General features: G+C 37.4%; 1 protein-coding gene across 4 annotated transcripts; it reads right to left on the bottom strand.

Moving 5' to 3' along the window:
* Positions 1 to 176: 176 nt before the first annotated feature.
* On the bottom strand, positions 177 to 19042 carry LOC106161263 (uncharacterized). Of its 4 annotated transcripts, none has more exons than XM_086997310.1 (23): positions 18916 to 19042; positions 18296 to 18468; positions 17816 to 17890; positions 17392 to 17567; positions 16954 to 17154; positions 16289 to 16521; positions 15332 to 15518; positions 14101 to 14174; positions 13500 to 13623; positions 12994 to 13152; positions 12598 to 12756; positions 11115 to 11275; positions 10164 to 10443; positions 6413 to 6583; positions 5617 to 5831; positions 4915 to 5353; positions 3892 to 4097; positions 3388 to 3505; positions 2891 to 3014; positions 2546 to 2628; positions 1716 to 1795; positions 1181 to 1345; positions 177 to 836 (listed from the first exon to the last, which is right to left on the bottom strand). In XM_086997310.1, exons 2-23 carry the CDS (start codon positions 18460 to 18462, stop codon positions 774 to 776), a joined length of 3660 nt encoding a protein of 1219 aa, XP_086853436.1. In that variant the 5' UTR covers positions 18463 to 18468; positions 18916 to 19042; the 3' UTR covers positions 177 to 773. The 4 variants fall into 4 exon arrangements, with proteins under 4 accessions (XP_086853436.1, XP_086853437.1, XP_086853435.1 ...); XM_086997311.1 differs by having other exon boundaries at positions 3388 to 3508; positions 13500 to 13575; XM_086997309.1 differs by having other exon boundaries at positions 3388 to 3508; positions 18916 to 19041.
* Between the last annotated feature and the right edge of the window lie 35 nt (positions 19043 to 19077).

The following is a 19077-nucleotide window of genomic DNA, read 5'->3' as shown; positions in this document are numbered from 1 at the left end:
TCGTAGCAGCTAGGAGGTAATTAACTTTCGTGTGCTATAAAGTGGGGTGCATCAGACAATTAGGCTGATTACATTGACTACACTTTTGCTAGAAGTTGGATCGAGCCATCTGGATCGTCAATGAAGTTGAAGTGATGATGACTGTCAGTAAATAGTATTAAACATTCTTAAAAAAATAGCATTTGCTTACTTTTATTTTACATGAATATTGTACTTATTTGTAACAGTTTAATTTGACAAAAACAGTTACAAAAGATGTGTAGTAACATCTAAGGAAATTATTCAGGACAATTTTTTTTCAATGTGTTGATGGAAATTAAAAATTTGAAAATGTAAAAATGTCTAAGTCTGCAATACATTATCACTGTATCAAACATTCTACATAAACAGTCATAATAACATTGATAGCCTTCATCCATTGAAATGTTATTGATACTTTTCATAACTTCGTTAAAAAATTAACTCATTACTAAAGAGGAGACTATACAAAAGTTTTTTTTTTACCTAAGAAACATGACATTTAAACCCTTCATGGAAGGACCTCGATCACTTGTCTGACTCATCGACAGAGCTCAAGAAGTTACAACTCTCTTTACACAAGAGAAAATGATCCAACTTATTTCACTACATACACATTGTAATATTTATTTCATTACAAATTTAAACGGAGCGTCTAGCTTGACTAGGCCATTCCTTGAAACGTTTGCTGAATATGCACAATCTCTATACGGTCTTTAAAAGTTAACAAAAGTTCTTGACTTGTGAATTGCCTATCATGATCTTGAAGGGCTCTTGTCAAGTTTGATCTTTTTATTTGAAGGTGACAACTGCTGACTCTGAAATGAAAAAAAAAGGTAGGTAAGAAAATGCTCAAATATTTCATGGATTTCTAATTCAAGTATATGCAATGCCTACATTAGTCCATACTGCTTGACATCCAAACTTTAGATTTGGTTCTTTAGATTTTTGCACTCTCACAAATCAGTGTTAAAACCATGTCATGGCCAGGCTTAAATATATGTTTATCTATGATAAAAACTATCATCCTTGTCCATAAATTTTCAAGTTTTACTTTTTTCACTCTTCTTTTATGTTTCATCAATTTAGTGACCTGCTTAAGAATATTGGACCTATTTCCAATCCAAAGTGGCCCCTGTCTAAGCACACCCTAAAAATGTACCTTGTTCCATTTTTCCACGGTCTTTTCATACTCCATCTGATAGAAGGCGAACACCTCATCACAATCTCTCCGCGCATCGTGTCCTGGCGGGTTGTAGCTGTAGCAGTTGTCTCGAACCAACAACATGTCATCATTCAACTCGCTGAAGTTTGCATACATTCCAACCTAAAACAAGGACAAATAATTCAGTTCCATTAAACTCGACCTGACTCAAGTTGTCATATAATTCCATTCCATTTGTAACAATTACAGTAAAATTTCCAGTGTCTGTCATATCTTATCTGATATTCTGTTATCTGATATATAAACAAACATTTAACTTTTACATTATTTTTTTTCTAACAATCCTTTGCTTTCATCACCACTTTTTCTCCCTAATCTTATCTGATATATAAACCAACATTTACCTTTAATATTATTTTTTTTTCTAACAACCCTGTGCTTTTATCTACAGTTTTCCCCCCTATTCTTATCTGATATATTAACAAACATTTAACTTTTATATTATTTTTTACTAACAGTCTTTTGCCATTACCTCCAATTTCCTCCTTATTGTGCTGAAATCCATGGGATTCTTTATAATGTCATGGTAACCCGGAGCCTCCGCCTCATCCACTGCAAACAGAAATAGACACGGCCATGTAGCGAATTTCAAATACTTTGCTGTTACAAATGCTAAAATTTTTAATTAGGATTTTTATTCAGTCAACAGGTAATATTGAAAATGTTGTCTACCGCCAATATTTTGATGTCTATTAAGAGCATCTTCACCAGGGAATGCGTATAACCAGGTGAAAAGCCTCTATCCTGTATTCTCATTACATAACACATATGATAAAATTCTTTTCCGATTTACTGTGGCCATATTAAAATATTCATAATTGTCTTATTATAGTAATTGGTTAAATATGTGGCAGACATTTGGACATAATGTAGACTACAATGCCTGTTAAAAATACTAAATTACTAAAAAAAAAAAAAAAAAAAAAAAAAACTAATAATCAATTAATTGCTACAATCACATCCAGAAGATGCTTTAGTTAGTAAGCCTGTTTATTGGCTGCAGATAAATGTTGACTTTACATAAAATAAGGTTCAAACTATTCAGAAACTGGCAGCTCTTGTCTGCTACCTCACCAGGAAATTAGCCTTGGCTTAATGTAGATGTTGACATTGAACCAACAGGATTTTGGATTGTAAGAAAAATTCCGGGAGAAAAGACTTGGTGGACTTAAACTGAGGGTCTTGGGGAGCAGCTGAAGTAAGATGACAGCCACGAAAAAAAAAAACAACAACAAAAGATTTTTGATTAAAATAAATAAATTAATTAATCAATTAATAAATCACGTCTGATAAAAGTAATACCTGGTCTGGTAAACCAAGATGCTGCGTTGACTTCCCCTTTCTCTCTGTTGGCTCCACGGAATCTAGAAACTCTCTGAAGCAGTCTGGTGAAAACAAACAAATTTTTTAAAATTTGTTTTATGAGAAATTTTACTAAAGCATATTACCTTCGATGTTTTCACTTGGTGCTTTCAAGAGAAATCAAGTGTGTGTGTGTGTGTGTGTGTGTGTGTGTGTGTGAGAGAGAGAGAGAGAGAGAGAGAGAGAGAGAGAGAGAGAGAATGACCAAATCCATCATTTTTAACATTTTTTTCTAAATGTTCCAGAAGCAGGGATGTCCTGGTCTGGTAAGAAGTGTCCACTGACCCCAGTGCAACTCTGGTCCACCCGCCCACTGTGTGTGGAGGACTGTCATCTGGAGCCAGGGGTGCCTTCCTCTTCCTTTTACTGGCCCTAACTGCTGCACTGCTGGCATCATAGAGGTCAGAGCCTGCAAGGTCAAAGGTCACAGTCATATAAATGTGTAATCCTTTCCCTAAAAATATCCCCCCTTAAAATTTCGTTTCATTGTAAAGAATGTTTATAGATATCTTGTCAAAAATAAATAAATAAATAAATAAATAAATAAATAAATAAATAAATAAATAAATAAATAAATAAAATGAAGACACAACTCTTCTTTTGGTGGAGATATTCCTTACCTGATGAAGAGCCAAAGTAACTACCCTCCCCAGCCTCTTCCTCCACCATCTCATACAGCTGACCTGCGAGATATTCCTTACCTGATGAATAGCCAAAGTAACTGCCCTCCCCAGCCTCTTCCTCCACCATCTCATACAGCTGACCTGCGAGATATTCCTTACCTGATGAAGAGCCAAAGTAACTGCCCTCCCCAGCCTCTTCCTCCACCATCTCATACAGCTGACCTGTGAGTTCCTCCACACCAAGGGTATCCCCAGCTCCCACTGCAGAGACAGGGGTCTGCTATGAAAATATAATAATAATAATAATAATAATAATAATAATAATAATAATAATAATACAGAGACAAATAGGCCTATGAAAATAATAATGTTTAGACATTATTAAAAACAGGAAATGACATGGATGTCTGCAATAAAAAAATAAAAAAATAAACATATTTCCAAAAGAAAAATAAGAAATGAGAGAATAAAAATATTCTTCCATATCACATTACCAAGTTAATCATGTGATCCAGACCCATTGACGAAGGTTCAAAACTTCATATCTCAAAGGTGGAAAACACTTTCAGCCTATTAAAAATAATTCACTTTTATCCCATCTCTACAGGAACAGCAAAGCAAAATTCTATTTCACCCAAAAATTCTATTTCACTGTCTCCCCACCTGTACTGTCTGTAGTACATGGATAGTGGTAGCCCCAGGCTTGCCTTGCACCTGCTGTAGTGGGATGAACTCCCCCTGCCTCCCTATGTCTGAGCCATCCTTCACTTGTAACAGTGTCTGTGAGTGCTGGAGCTGATCTTGTTGCTGTGGCGACAGCTCTCCCAAACTGACGTCTGCGCTGGATGATTGGCTGGTTTGTGAATAGTCTGAAAAATATATGTTACTTTTACTAACTCTCGGTGCAGAATTGCATTTTGGTGCAATTTACCCCCTCTGCCAAATGATGTAAGTTATGTTTTCTATGTACAGCATTAGTTTGTTTGTGGAGAAAATACTTCTGAAAGTTCTTATAAATTTTGAAATGTTCTGGACAGAAACTTATTATCTCTGCAAGGAGGTTGTTTTCACCCCTGTTTGTCTGTCTTTCTGTCTGTTTGTCATCAACATAACTCAGAAAGGTTTGGACCGATTTTGATAAAATTTTCAGGGTAGGTCAGAAATGGGTTAACTTAGAAGAGATTAGTTTTTGGATCAATAATCAATCAATAATCATTAATCAATAATAAAAAACTAAGTTATGGACCGATTTTTATGAAATTTTCAGGAACTGTCAGGAGTGGGCCAAGGAACAGATGATAAGTTTTTGGTGGTGATCTGGATCAATAATCAATCAATAATCAAAAATATCGAAAATTTAGGGGTGAAACAGCATTGGATGGAGACTTTGCAGCTTTGGCAGAGGTCTGTGCTCTCTGAGTGCTTTTCTAGTTTAGGAAAGAAATTATAGCCATTATCTTATTTCAACGGAATCCAGTTTTTTTTCCATTATTCTACATAAAATTTTATTATTTTCTCTTTTTGAAGGTCTGTCCATGTCATGTTATTGAATTAGGTTTATCAATGCAATGAAATGCAATAAAATAATTAATATTTTTTTACCAATCTAACTTTAACCTTATTAATCTTTCCATAATTTTATACAAACCACCATAGCATATCATGAGACTAATATTTAATACACACCTTGAGATAATTCTGTAGTCTGCGAGCCCTGCAGTAAACTATACTGCTCTCCTGTACTGGAGGACAGAATACTCATCAAGGTGCTGGCACTGACTTGTGACCCTGAACCCTCTGATAACTGAGAGGAAGACGCTGGCTGCATTTTTGATGGAGTAAGCCCTGTAACGTCCTCCTCCTCCTCGTCAACAAATTGATATGGGTCGAGATTAATCTCCGCCTGTGCCAGAGCACTGCTGAATATATCCAATGTCTTTTGCTCTTCGACAGTGGTTTGGGGTTTGTCTGGCTTGATATTACTGGCCGTTTGTGAACTTGACTGTGATTGGTCCTTTGATGAGCTATAAAAGAGGCCCGTTCTGGGGTCCAGCTCACCCTGATATGTTTCTCGGGTCTGGGCAGGGCCTGTCTGGGGGCGGACATAGCTGACATCACCTGACCTCTGGAGGGAAAAAAAACAGACTAATCAGCAAGCTCATATTGAACTCCTTAATAGTTTTGCTAGGACTGGTAATGAGACAGAGAATCAAACATGGTGAAAATCCTGAAAGCACTGCTAAAGAACCTACTGAATTCTAGATATTGCAGGCCCTGCCAAGCTACACAGGTCCAAGTGTATTTCAAAAACACATACACTGTATTGAGGAAACAAGTGTCTCCAGTCTTGTAGTTTCTTTATGTCTGAGCTACCATTACCTCATTCACCTGTTGTTTCTCCACATCCAGGGCAGCAGCTTGCATGTACCCCAGTCCTGACGTCTGTGCCGCGGGCTTTTGCTGTGCATTCTGATCTACCATTACCTCACTCACCTGTTGTTTCTCCACATCCAGGGCAGCGGCTTGCAGGTACTCCAGTCCTGACGTGTGTGCCGCGGGCTCTTGCTGTGCATTCTGAGCAGCCTGCTGGCTCAATGCTTGTTCTGAAGCAAAAATAAAAAGCAGGTGTTACGTAGAGGAAGATAATCATCCAAATATTAAGCAGTCAAAAACCACATAGATCTTAGGACAATTCAACTTATTCTGATGATCTGAAGAATGAGAATAAATATGGTGAGATAGGTATATGCACAAAAAATTTTTAAAAAAATTATCTATCTATCTATCTATCTATCTATCTATCTATCTATCTATCTATCTATCTATCTATCTATATAAAACAGTCCTTTCACAACAGACTAAACTGATTTTTGCAATGGCATGCCTCATAAGTCAAAACATGTTCAGCCTCTAAAATCTTTAGCTGTACTGGTACAAGGTACAGAGAATTCAATCATTTTCTTAGCCTAACCCCCTACACCTCATTCACAAACCCTTCTTACCTTATCACAACTTACCCTTTTTACCATATAACAAATTACCCTTTTTACCCTTTTACAACTTACCCTTTTTACCCTATCATAACTCACCCTTTTTCCTCTATTATAACTTACCCTTTTTATCCTGTTACAACTTACCCTTTTTACCCTATTACAACTTACCCTTTTTTTCTATCATAACTTACCTAGTGCATAGAGGTCCACAGTCTGTAGCTGTATCTGGCCGATATCCAGAGAGCTGGAGCGTGGCTGGCTGCCGTTCTTCATCTCCAACAGTGCCTTAATGGCGGAGGCGTCCTCCATCTGCTGACTCTGTCCCTCGTCGTATTCCACCCACTGGTTCATTGGTTCCATACCTGGGTGGGCATAAAGGATATATGAAGGATAAGTAGGATAAAACTATTGTGTTCATGTACCTGGGTCAGTATATAGGATAAATGTAGGATAAAAGTACTGTGCCTGGGTGGGCATACAGGATAAATGCAGGATACAAAGGATGAAAAATATAACAGAATGAAGGTTAAAAACAGTTAACATCGTCCTTTTTATGAAATAGCTTCATCACATCTGTGCATCATTATACTGATAGTTAATCTTGAAGTCTTAGATTAAATTGAAACACTTTCATAACTAGAGGATCAGAGAGGCGATACCGCCTCCGAATATTGTACCACCAGCTGGAGCAAACGCATTCGTATAGACCCCCACATATACAAAATAAGGAACACAGCCACCAGTCTTGTGCTTGACAAGCTGTAAAAATGCAATCAACAAGAATTTTCAAAATATGCAAAAGATATATATATTACTAAAAATGGTACGATCAAAGTTAAGTTCATCGTAAGGTAGGTCAAAGGTCAATTCCAAGGTCACAGTAAATTGCCAGTATATGACTTCCTATTCAACTTCAATAGTAACTATGGACCTATCTCTGCCAGGTTTGGAGTTAAAAGAGAAAGAAATTAGCAGAGTTCAGTTCATGATAATAAGTAGGTCAAAGGTCAATTTCAAGGTCACACTTAGATTGCCAGTATATGACTTCCTATTCATGTTCAATAGTAACTATGGACCTATCTCTGCCAGTTTTAGAGATAAAGGGGAAGCAAAATATGCAAAGTTCAGTTCATGGTGAAAAGTAGGTCAAAGGTCAATTTTAAGGTCACTTTAAGATTGCCAGTATATGACTTCCTATTCAAGTTCAATAGTAACTATGGACCTATCTCTGCCAGTTTTGGAGATAAAAGGGAATCAAAATTTGCAAAGTTCAGTTCATGGTGAAAAGTAGGTCAAAGGTCAATTTTAAGGTCACATGTAGATTGCCAGTATATGACTTCCTATTCAAGTTCAATAGAGACTATGGACCTATCTCTGCCAGTTTTGGAGAGATAAGGGACTAAATGTTATAATTTTGGAGTTACAATAATGTGCCATAAATTTCCTATAGAAAAAATTAATTAAAATAAAGGTCATTTTGGTCAAAATTCTTGAAATGGGAGGTGCTCTGAAGTTCCAGATGTTCAAATTTGATGAAATAATGTCATTTTTGACCACAAGTTGTCTGCTTTGCCAAGCCTTATGTTTTATTTTTCCGGAGTTCAAAATTTATTATCCATTACCGTACTGCACATTTTGCTTTCACCACCAATATGTACTGTTTGATACAGCGTAACTTTGGAGATAAAAGGGAAGCAAAATTTCCAAAGTTCAGTTCTTGGTGAAAAGTAGGTCAAAGGTCAATTTTAAGGTCACATTTAGATTGCCAGTATATGACTTCCTATTCAACTTCAATAGTAACTATGGACCTATCTCTGCCAGTTTTGGAGATAAAAGAGAATCAAAATTTGCAAAGTTCAGTTCATGGTGAAAAGTAGGTCAAAGGTCAATTTTAAGGTCACATGTAGATTGCCAGTATATGACTTCCTATTCAAGTTCAATAGAGACTATGGACCTATCTCTGCCAGTTTTGGAGATAAAAGGGAAGCAAAATTTGCAAAGTTCAGTTCATGGTGAAAAGTAGGTCAAAGGTCAATTTAAAGGTCACATTTAGATTGCCAGTATATGTCTTCCTATTCAAGTTCAATAGAGACTATGGACCTATCTCTGCCAGTTTTGGAGATAAAAGGGAAGCAAAATTTGCAAAGTTCAGTTCATGGTGAAAAGTAGGTGAAAGGTCAATTTTAAGGTCACATGTAGATTGCCAGCATATGACTTCCTATTCAAGTTCAATAGAGACTATGGACCTATCTCTGCCAGTTTTGGAGATAAAAGGGAAGCAAAATTTCCAAAGTTCAGTTCATGGTGAAAAGTAGGTCAAAGGTCAATTTTAAGGTCACATGTAGATTGCCAGTATATGACTTTCTACTCAAGTTCAATAGTAACTATGGACCTATCTCTGCCAGTTTTGGAGATAAAAGGGAAGCAAAATTTGCAAAGTTCAGTTCATGGTGAAAAGTAGGTCAAAGGTAAATTTTAAGGTCACATTTAGATTGCCAGTATATGACTTCCTATTCAACTTCAATAGTAACTATGGACCTATCTCTGCCAGTTTTGGAGATATAAGGGACTAAATGTTATAATTTTGGAGTTATCATAATGTGCCATAAATTTCCTACAGAAAAAATTAATTAAAATAAAGAAAAGGTCATTTTGGTCAAAATTCTTGAAATGGGAGGTGCTCTGAAGTTCCAGATGTTCAAATTTGATGAAATAATGTCATTTTTGACCACAAGTTGTCTGCTTTGCCAAGCCTTATGTTTTATTTTTCCGGAGTTCAAAATTTTTTATCCATTACCGTACTGCACATTTAGCTTTCACCACCAATATGTACTTTTTGATACAGCGTAACTCGAAAACCGTATGGAATACAAAAAAACGGAGACCACCTCCAGTGTTGGGCTTTAAATGCCCTACAAAATGCAAAAAAGAATGGGTGTCTAGCATTAACGGTTCCCGAATTAGAGACAGTTTTCAGTTTCGATATCTTATGGCCGCTACTCCCGTGAAAATGCACCGATTGACCCCAAATTCACGGAGATGAAAGATGACCCGAAGGGTAACACTTTCCATTAATATTATTAGTTAAGTCTTTGTGGTGTCTGAATAAGACCGCAAATAATTTTTTTTTCAGCAAAAATTTTGTTTTTTTTTAAATTTTGGCCCATTTGACCTTGAAATAAAGGTCAAAGGTCAAATCCAAGGGCATATTTGAAATCTACACATATGACTTTTGGAAAGCTGTCTGTAGAAATTTTTCCCATAATTCCTTCCGTAGGGGAGATAATTAGCATTTAATTTTGCCATTTTTGGACAAGGGTGCATTGCAATGAGTACCACACCTAGACCCCAATACCGACAAAGCCCAAATTTTACGTGGAACGAGTTGAGATTATAGGTGACCTAAATCCAAGAGATGGGTATGGAGGCCCTTACCGTCTAGGAGGAGAAGCGGTAACGGTGACTTGGCGACGGAGCCGCAGGAGCCACAGGAGCCGGCGGAGCCGCAGGAGCCGGCGGAACATACGGGTCGGGACTAAAACCATGTGTACCGCCAGCGCCTACGCTGGTGGTACAATTATATTGACTGACAGACTTTATCTAAACCTTATCTTACTAAAGCTGTGACATGATTTATCTTTTTTCCTTTTTCTTTTTCATTCTTGATTTTATTTTCATAAAAAATTCCTCAACAAAATCCTATCTTTGGTTAGCAACCAACACTGGCGTTACATCAACTGCCAGTAAAATCTAGATATAATAATGTTTCTGTTTACTGTTTCTGCTTTGAGCTGCAACTCGTCTAGGCCCTACCTGCTCAAAGTGCAAGTAGGTAAAAAAAAAAAAAAATTCTGAGAACCTATAAAATGGTTATCACTTGATGACAAAGATCACAAAGATGAATGACTAAACTTTTTTTTTTAACTCTGCAGCTCCCCTTACCTTTTTGCTGTGAAACTGCCTGAAACCCCTCCTCCCCAACAGGTGTTGCTCTCCCAGAATTAGACCCAGACCCTGAGTCTGGCCCAATACCCACTGCCTGTATTAGCTCAGCCAGAATGGAGGACCGCCCTGATGGCTCAGAATCTGAACGCACTAGCTCTGCTTTGGTGGTGTCCTGTCTTGTTTCACTGGCACGAGTGTCCTGCACACGAATGCTGACCTTCTGAGGCCATGAGGTCTGACGCTGGACGTCTTGTTTATTGAGGAAAGTTCCAAATTCCTGACGAGAAAAAGATCCCTGTTACCAAAACTTCAACACTACAAAATTGTTTCAACAAACCAACTGGTCAATAAATCAACCAAGCAACCAGACCAGAAATCAACCAAGCACATTTTCTGTCACATATTCTACTTTCTATTCACTCATAAATTTCCCCAATTCACCTACCACATAAACCACACTGCATTATATTTCCCATTATGTTATATTTCATTCATCAACCTAATATAAATTGTTTATCCTACCAGGATTATTCAATAATAACTTTTTTTTTAGTATACGGCCTGTAGTCTGTTAACCTGTAGAATGGTAATTGACTTCATTTTATTGAGAAAATAAAAAAATAAAGGTAAATAATAACAAACTTGTAAACAATGTGAAAATTTATTTTTTTGTCACTGTCATCTGCCATTTTTATATTAATACTCTAACTCAACATTGGTCAGTTTTCTGGCTAGGGTCAAGTGAGTGAAATGGTTAAAGTAAGGTTTGTAAACTTAGGCTTTCTCATTATCATTTCTTTAATGAAAGCAGCAATCTAATGCCAAAGTGGCCTACTATTCTGAACCATCCTAGATCGAAAACAAACATATTTAAGGAGTCACAGCCTTCCAAATAAATATATCAAATTAATTAATAATCATAAGTAACATTAAATTTAGGAATTTTACCTTCTCAAATGGACTGGCTGTGGCCGTTGCTCCCTGGTTGGGCACCTTGATCTGTATGGGAGGTGTGGAGGGGGTGGAGCTCCCACGTGCCGTCCCCTTCTGGACCACAATGACATTGGGCTTCCCTGGCACCTGAGAGACAGTCTTCTGCACTGTGGAGACTGGAAATAAACAAAAGATTAACCACTCAAACAAGAGGATCAGAGAGGTGACACAGGTCACTGTCCTAAACGAGGTCAGTGCATATGTATAAGTTATGTCATTATGACAACTGAGTATACTTTTAATAAACTCTAAATATTTACACCACGGTGTGTGCTGAGAACAAAAGATACAGATATTTATGTTAAACTTTGCAAGTTAGTGGCTATAGGTACACAACAACATTCTCAATATTGAACACAGTATAAGTCTATGGGCGGCGGTTTATACAAAAATGCAAAACACGATTAGTCGTCATCGTTATCAGATCAGAAGGCAAAATACGACTAGTAGTCGTCAAAGCGCAACTAGTCATCAAAACGCAACTAGTCATCATCAAAACGCAACTTGTCATCATCAAAACGCAACTAGTCATCATCAAAACGCAACTTGTCATCAAAACGCGATTTGACGCCAGATGGCGCCCATTGTACGAAAATCTAGGCCAAGTCACATGATCCACAGTGATCAAAATGGCGGACGTTATTGAACAGCATTATCATATTCCTCGCTCGAACTCGAGAATTATCTCGAGTTCGAGATATTATTATATATATAATATCATTATTAGATTGTACGCGTAGAGATAATTCTCGAAATAATAAATAATTAAATAATTTATTAAATAATTTGGACATGTTATAAATTAAAAAAAACAAAAACACACACTTGTGAAGCACTGCTTTATTGTTGTACTCATTTCACAAGTTCCAGATATTATTATATATATAATATCATTATTAGATTGTACGCGTAGAGATAATTCTCGAGTTCGAGCGAGGAATATGATAATGCTGCTTCAATAACGTCCGCCATTTTGATCACTGTGGATCATGTGACTTGGCCTAGATTTTCGCACAATGGGCGCCATCTGGCGTCAAATCGCGTTTTGATGACAAGTTGCGTTTTGATGATGACTAGTTGCGTTTTGATGATGACAAGTTGCGTTTTGATGATGACTAGTTGCGTTTTGATGACTAGTCGCGTTTTGATGACTAGTTGCGTTTTGACGACTACTAGTCGTATTTTGCCTTCTGATCTGATAACGACGACGACTAATCGTGTTTTCATTTCGACTGATCTGATAACGATGACGACTAATCGTGTTTTGCATTTTTGTATAAACCGCCGCCCATATAAGTCAGTTGAACCACTAGTTAACAAGGTCACAGGTGTGCGTGGTATCCACTCATGCTTCTCAAGTGTTATTGTCACCAACAAACCACTGATCCATAGTCTACCTGTCACATAAACCTTGGTCAGTCTGGTGGTCAATACTCACAATTACTGGTCCCAGCTCTGACCGAGGTCAGCTGTAGTGTCTTGGGGTTCACGGTGACCACATTAGGAGAGCCACTGCCCCCGCGTGATGTTGAGGCTGCTATCACCTTGCCTCCCTGAGTGGTGATATTCAACACTTTACTGGGCACACTGTGACTGCCTGGAATGGACAGATTACAATTATTATAATTATAATTCTTTGTACCATATAAATTATTGTATAAAGGATCCATTGTTTTTTATCTTTACATCAAAACACATTGCAATGATTCAAACTCCACATATTTGTACTCTCAGGCTTTCTGTGAACACACACACACACACACATACACACACACACTCATGCATACCCAAAGACACGCAAACAAACTCTTAGTGCTCATATGTGCATACCAACCTGCCACGCCCACTGAAGCTTTGGTCACCACTGCCAGAGAGCTCTGAGCACCACTGGTGACCACCACCACCTGGTTCCCACTGGCGCCAGTGGCGAACTGAGGCTTAGGGAGGATCTTACTGCCTGCAGAGGGCACACTGTGAGTGATGATCTTCATGCCTAGAAAACAGATATTAATTTATAAGCCCCTGTAGTTTATCTTACTGCCAGCAGAGAGCACACTGTGAGCAATGATCTTCATGCCTAAAACACAGTCAGATATATTTATTAAAACCTTATCTAATTTGAGCCTGAGGTGTACTTTTCACTACACTACCTAGTGTGTGACTACATGGGAAGAATATCTCAATTTATGTAGTTTATCTTTGCCATCTGTCATACCTCCTTCCTGCTTTATCTTATTGGGTTTGGCTCCCCCCCCCCCCCCCGGTCTCCCCCTCCCCTCCACACCCTCAAAGGCAAAATGAATGACACTTTAAACTAATGAACTTCAGGGTGCGTCATACCTCCTTCCTGTTTGATCTGTATGGTGGGTTTGGCCATGGACTTCAGCTGTACAGGGACACTCTGTGGAGATGGCTGCTGTTGTGGAGACATTGGGATTACTATACCTGGCTTATGACTGCCAACCTGCGGATAGTGAGAAAATCAGAGAGAGAGAGAGAGAGAGAGAGTGAGGTCTTCCTTTCGTATCTGTGATTATTAAGCTGGAAATTCTTTGATGTTTTTTTTATGTCTGTCAGTCTATCCATTTATTAATTTTAAATTACTTAGTTATTTGTCAAAGTTTAATATTTTGTTGCTGCATTACATCCAGTATTATATGAATTTTTACTCTTATAATGTGTTATCTCACTACTGGGTGAATCATATATTCTCTCATTTCAGACTGAGTGTGTTTAGAATAAAAGATTCTGTCCCTTTTTGGTTGGTAACAAGATTTCATATTTTGGTTAATAAAAATAATTGGTTCAATTCAAACAGTGAAGATATACTGTTACACCTAAATACTTTACATTAAGTCACATTCTGACATCAATTTGACATAAATAAAAATTAATGTATTTCATAATTTTTCTGCTCCATAGGTCACAAAATTATCCCTACCTGTTGAACTTTTGGCCTTGTTTGTATGGTCTTAGGTCTTGGTCTGGTTATACTCAAGCCACTGGGGTGTGAGCCTGGAAAATAAAGTACATACTACATATATGTAACTATGGTCTTAGGTCTTGGGTCTAGTTATACTCAAGCCACTGGGGTGGAAACCTGGAAAATAGAGTACATACTACGCATTTGTATGGTCTTAGGTCTTGGTCTGGTTATACTCAAGCCACTTGGATGGAAACCTGGAAAATAGAGTACATACTACGCATTTGTATGGTCTTAGGTCTTGGTCTGGTTATACTCAAGCCACTGGGATGGAAACCTGGAAAATAGAGTTCATACTACGCATTTGTATGGTCTTAGGTCTTGGTCTGGTTATACTCAAGCCACTAGGGTGTGAGCCTGGAAAATAAAGTACATACTACATATATGTAACTATGGTCTTAGGTCTTGGGTCTAGTTATACTCAAGCCACTGGGGTGGAAACCTGGAAAATAGAGTACATACTACGCATTTGTATGGTCTTAGGTCTTGGTCTGGTTATACTCAAGCCACTGGGATGGAAACCTGGAAAATAGAGTACATACTACGCATTTGTATGGTCTTAGGTCTTGGTCTGGTTATACTCAAGCCACTGGGATGGAAACCTGCAAAATAGAGTACATACTACGCATTTGTATGGTCTTAGGTCTTGGTCTGGTTATACTCAAGCCACTGGGATGGAAACCTGGAAAATAGAGTACATAATAGACATTTGTATGGTCTAAGGTCTTGGTCTGGTTATACTCAAGCCACTGGGGTGTGAGCCTGGAAAACTCACATATTACAGCCCTATGTCTGTGAATGCACATGTGTGTGTGTGTGTGTGTGTGTGTGTGTGTGTGTGTGTGTTTAAGCATGTGAGTGTGCACTACTGTACGTGTAGGGTGGGACTTAAACCTGGTAAGAACTGACCCTGAGTTGACCTCAAGAAGTGAAAATTAACTCCAATTGCTTTCCTTATCAAAGTTTAATATAAATCAAAACTTCAGATCAATATTAACTTCAATTAAAATTTAATGTAAATTTTTAATGAATGAAGTTTAACTAGATTTAAACTTAAATCCCATTGCCATCAAATGTGAATCAAAGTAAACATAAATTCAAATATGAATTTTAAAATGAAAAATGCATTTCAAACTGACACTAAATGAATCAAATCATAATAATTCCTAAATACAAATCTATACCATACCCTGTGAAGACACCACTGAGGCAATACTCCCCATGGTGGAGGAGCTAGCCGGAGACACAATAGTCTTTGGGTACGATCCTATGGCTGCCGTCGCTGTGGTAGCTGTCGTCTTGATTATAGGCACAGTGATGGACTTCTGGAGAATGTTAGGGGTGCTGGACTGACCAGAGCTGGACACTAGGATGACCTGAAGTGGACAGTGGTTAAAACATACAGATGAGAAGTCCATCTTTTAATGCTTTAACTTGAGTCAAGGAATTAGTGTTAAAACTTTTTTCCTGATAATTTCAGTAATCTACAATAAGTCATTGAGGTATGCCATATCCAAAACTGTCACCAAAATTACAATCACAAAAACAACTGTTGAGTTCTGGTTTTAATTGTTTTAGCCACTCAAAATGGAGATAGAGACTGGTGGTCTTCACATCAGGAGGTAAAGATAAAAAATTTAGAACTCATGACTGGTTTATAGATAGAAATTTTCTAGACAGTTTTGGATATGGTATGCTGATAAATGAAAATTGGCTGTAATTTTCAGAAAAAATTAATATAAATGTTCAACACCTGATCCAGTGCCTATAACTGTTACAGTATTCCTGTTGACTGTTCTCAGCATTCCTGTATGAAAAATTTTACACCATAGAGCAACAAAGATGAATGTCCAACATATTACCTAATGGTCTGGTAATGACTTGATCTTTTCTTGGGGGGAAACTGTGAATTTTACAGCTAAGGTATTTTTCCAAGTCATAAATCTTGAAATTAGAACATTTATCTTTGAGTGGTAGCTAAAAAACTGAAAAGTAGGCTACCTTATACTTCTATGCAGTAAAAACACCATAAATACCAAAAATTATATTTTAAACGACTCCCAAATTATGTTTCTGAAAGATTGATAATTTTTCCACATTGAAAGGATCCAAGTGATTACGAGTAAACCGCATTCCCCATATTTACCTTCTGTGAGGGTGTGACAGTGTTCTGCATCTTCTGTGGACTCTTAGAGATGGTGATCTTCATGGGGGAAATACCGTGGATGGTGTTAGAGGAGCTGGAGGTCGTGGTGTATGTCACCTTGGGCGTGGGCAGGGATACCGTGGTGACAGTGCGAGGAAGAAACCCCTCCACTGAATTGCTGCGTTTGCGTTTCCGTGAAGGGAATTCATCTTCCTCTTCTGTGTTTATTCCCCCTGAAATGACAAGAAGTTTATTTTTCACTTGACACTCATCAAAAAGAGTAGATTGCATATTGCTTTCACTTTCAATTGCATTTTCCGTTTACTATATGTTACTACTCATAAAGACAAACCTGTCAATGCAAAAAGTCCTTACTTCATTTAAAAATCTTTCAAATACATAATTTTGGGACAATTAAAAAAATGTTTCTATTTAGTATTTATAACCAAATGCTTTGAGTATACAGAAAATAAGTATAAGGTAGCCTGTTTTAATTTTCATTATCTTACCATCACTAAATAGGATTATTCTATTTTTCAGAATTTATGACATAAAAAATAAAGAATTTGTTAAATTCACAAATTTCCCCCACAGAAGAGATCAAGTGATTACCATACCCGATTTTAAAAAAACAAAATGTATTAATATATTGACATATCCCCCACCTTTAATGTGTATTGACATCCCACTGGGCAGGACGACCACATTGGACGCTGGACTAGATGGACGCTGTTTGACACTGGCCACTGGTGTGGGGGTCACAGGACCAGAGGCAGGGACCACCTGTGGAGAGTCTGGTGGCGCCACCTGGCTAATCTTTGCCACTGTCACACCAGGTGGCACTGGCGTGCTGGGTGCTTTGTTCACTGGAATAACAAGGTCAACAAAAAGTTAACTCCCAACATTTGCAAGGAAAGTCTTACAACACTACACCTCTCATCAAGAACACATGAGTCAGTCATGTGATAAAAGCAAGTGGATGGAGGGTGGAAATATTGTGCCTCACTGGTTAAAAACATGTTTTAACTGTCTTAAAAGTATTTTTTTAAATAATTCACTATATTTTACATTCTCACTTCTACTCCTTAGAAACTAAAACTTACAATCTTTATTTCCTGTGACTGATGGCAGAGGCATCATGGCGTTTTTCTCAGCTTGTACTTGAGCAGCGTGATTGGCTGCCAGGGTAAATGCAGTCTGGGGCACCAGTCGTGGCATTAGAGGTACCAAGCGCCTCCCCTCTACCAACCACTCGGAACTGACGTTGGGCCCAGACATGCTGAATGGGAAAACAGTTGGAATTTCAGTGTTATGAATACATTTTTAGTTAAAAAGTTATGTATGCTATGCTGAATAAGAAAACAGTAAATTCAAAATTTAGATATTTTAGATTTGAATTACCTAAAAGTTTTGTATGTCCTACTCAGCAAAAAAAAAAAAAAAAAAAAAAAAAAAAAAAAAAAAAGTTAAGAATCATATTAAAAAGTTGTTTTAAAGTCAGCAGGTATAAAAATGACCATTACATACCAATCGGCAATTGTTGTCAGTTTTTCATCATTTACAGCTCTCCTGACTTCAGCTCTGTGCCGTTCTGTTGAAATGCTAAAAATACATAATTAATTAAATATTTATTTTTTAAATACAAAAAAAAAAAAAAAAAAAAAAAAATCACACAACTGTACAGAAACTATTTTGAATAGGTAAAGTGCTTAAATTTTTAAACATGACAGTTCTAGTGTTGAAATGTCTTTTTTAGCTGCAACTGTGCAAATCTGATACTAATAAACAAACAAGATGAACACTGATTAAATCTGCAATACCTACATAAAAGTGGATGCACCTAAAAGATGATTGGAAAAATAAACTAAAAACCTCATGCATATCTGAAAAGTCTTAGGCCAACAATAATATCACCTTTAATTGCAAAAGATTTCCCCCCTTAACTTTTTTTTTTTTTTTTTTTTTTTTTGGGGGGGGGGAACCTTTCACACAAAGATTGCATCTTACCTCAACGACTGCTGCAGGTCTAGCAGCAGTTTTTTCTTATCCTTGGTGAGGTCCCCTTGTGCACGGAAAGCAGACACCAGGTTCGAGTAGGCCTCCAGTTCCAGGCGGCGCAAAATACGTTTACACTCATCTCTGGACAGATCTAACAGCTGCGGCCAGAACGTCATCCTGACCTGAATGTTTATGGAATTAATGTTGCAATTTTAAAATGAACAGCATGTAACCTTCCCGAATATTAAAAACCTATTGTTGTTGTTGTTATTATTATTATTCGCTAGCACCAGCTAGGGAGTGAAAATAGTCCGGTGAATTTCACCATTAATTGTCACTGTGTCACTACATATTACTCTTCATTTTTTTTCTATCGATGTTTTTGAAATTCATTGTTAGTGATACAATTGGATACACAAACATAGGTAAAAATGATAATAATTCCAAATCATGGAGAAATCCGTCAAAGTTTTAAACACGTGACACAGTTCAAAGATGTAACATCACATTGTCTACAAAGCCGATGTGTGGCTCCACAAATATTTGGATTAAAAGCCAAAGAACTTCCTAACAGCACTTCGCCAGCCTTTGATAATGGGGATCCTTGACCTTATTTTTATAATCTTACCTTCTACCCAACGGAAAAAAACCTTGCTTGTTGTATATTGACGCTTTTCACATTTGATTGTTTTTAGGCTCGGTTTTCTTGCACGGCGACCACCATCTTGAAACAGACTGGCGCGAGCTTACAGCGCATGCGTTAAATGCCAATTTTGCGTAAACCATTCTCT

The sequence above is a fragment of the Lingula anatina genome, chromosome 10, assembly GCF_051362555.1.
Source record: "Lingula anatina isolate TDL-2025a chromosome 10, LinAna3.0, whole genome shotgun sequence".
Classification (NCBI taxonomy): domain Eukaryota; kingdom Metazoa; phylum Brachiopoda; class Lingulata; order Lingulida; family Lingulidae; genus Lingula; species Lingula anatina.
The sequence above is the reverse complement of the archived record's forward strand: the minus strand, read 5'-3'. Positions and strand labels throughout refer to the sequence as shown.

Coding starts and splice junctions, on each gene's coding strand:
- LOC106161263 (XM_086997309.1), bottom strand. CDS start 18,462: ATGACGTTCTGGCCGCAGCTGTTAGATCTGTCCAGAGATGAGTGTAAA. Junction 17,891..18,295: donor GACCTGCAGCAGTCGTTGAG/GTAAGATGCAAT, acceptor ATGTATTTTTAG/CATTTCAACAGAACGGCACA. Junction 17,155..17,391: donor AGTCACAGGAAATAAAGATT/GTAAGTTTTAGT, acceptor TTGTTATTCCAG/TGAACAAAGCACCCAGCACG.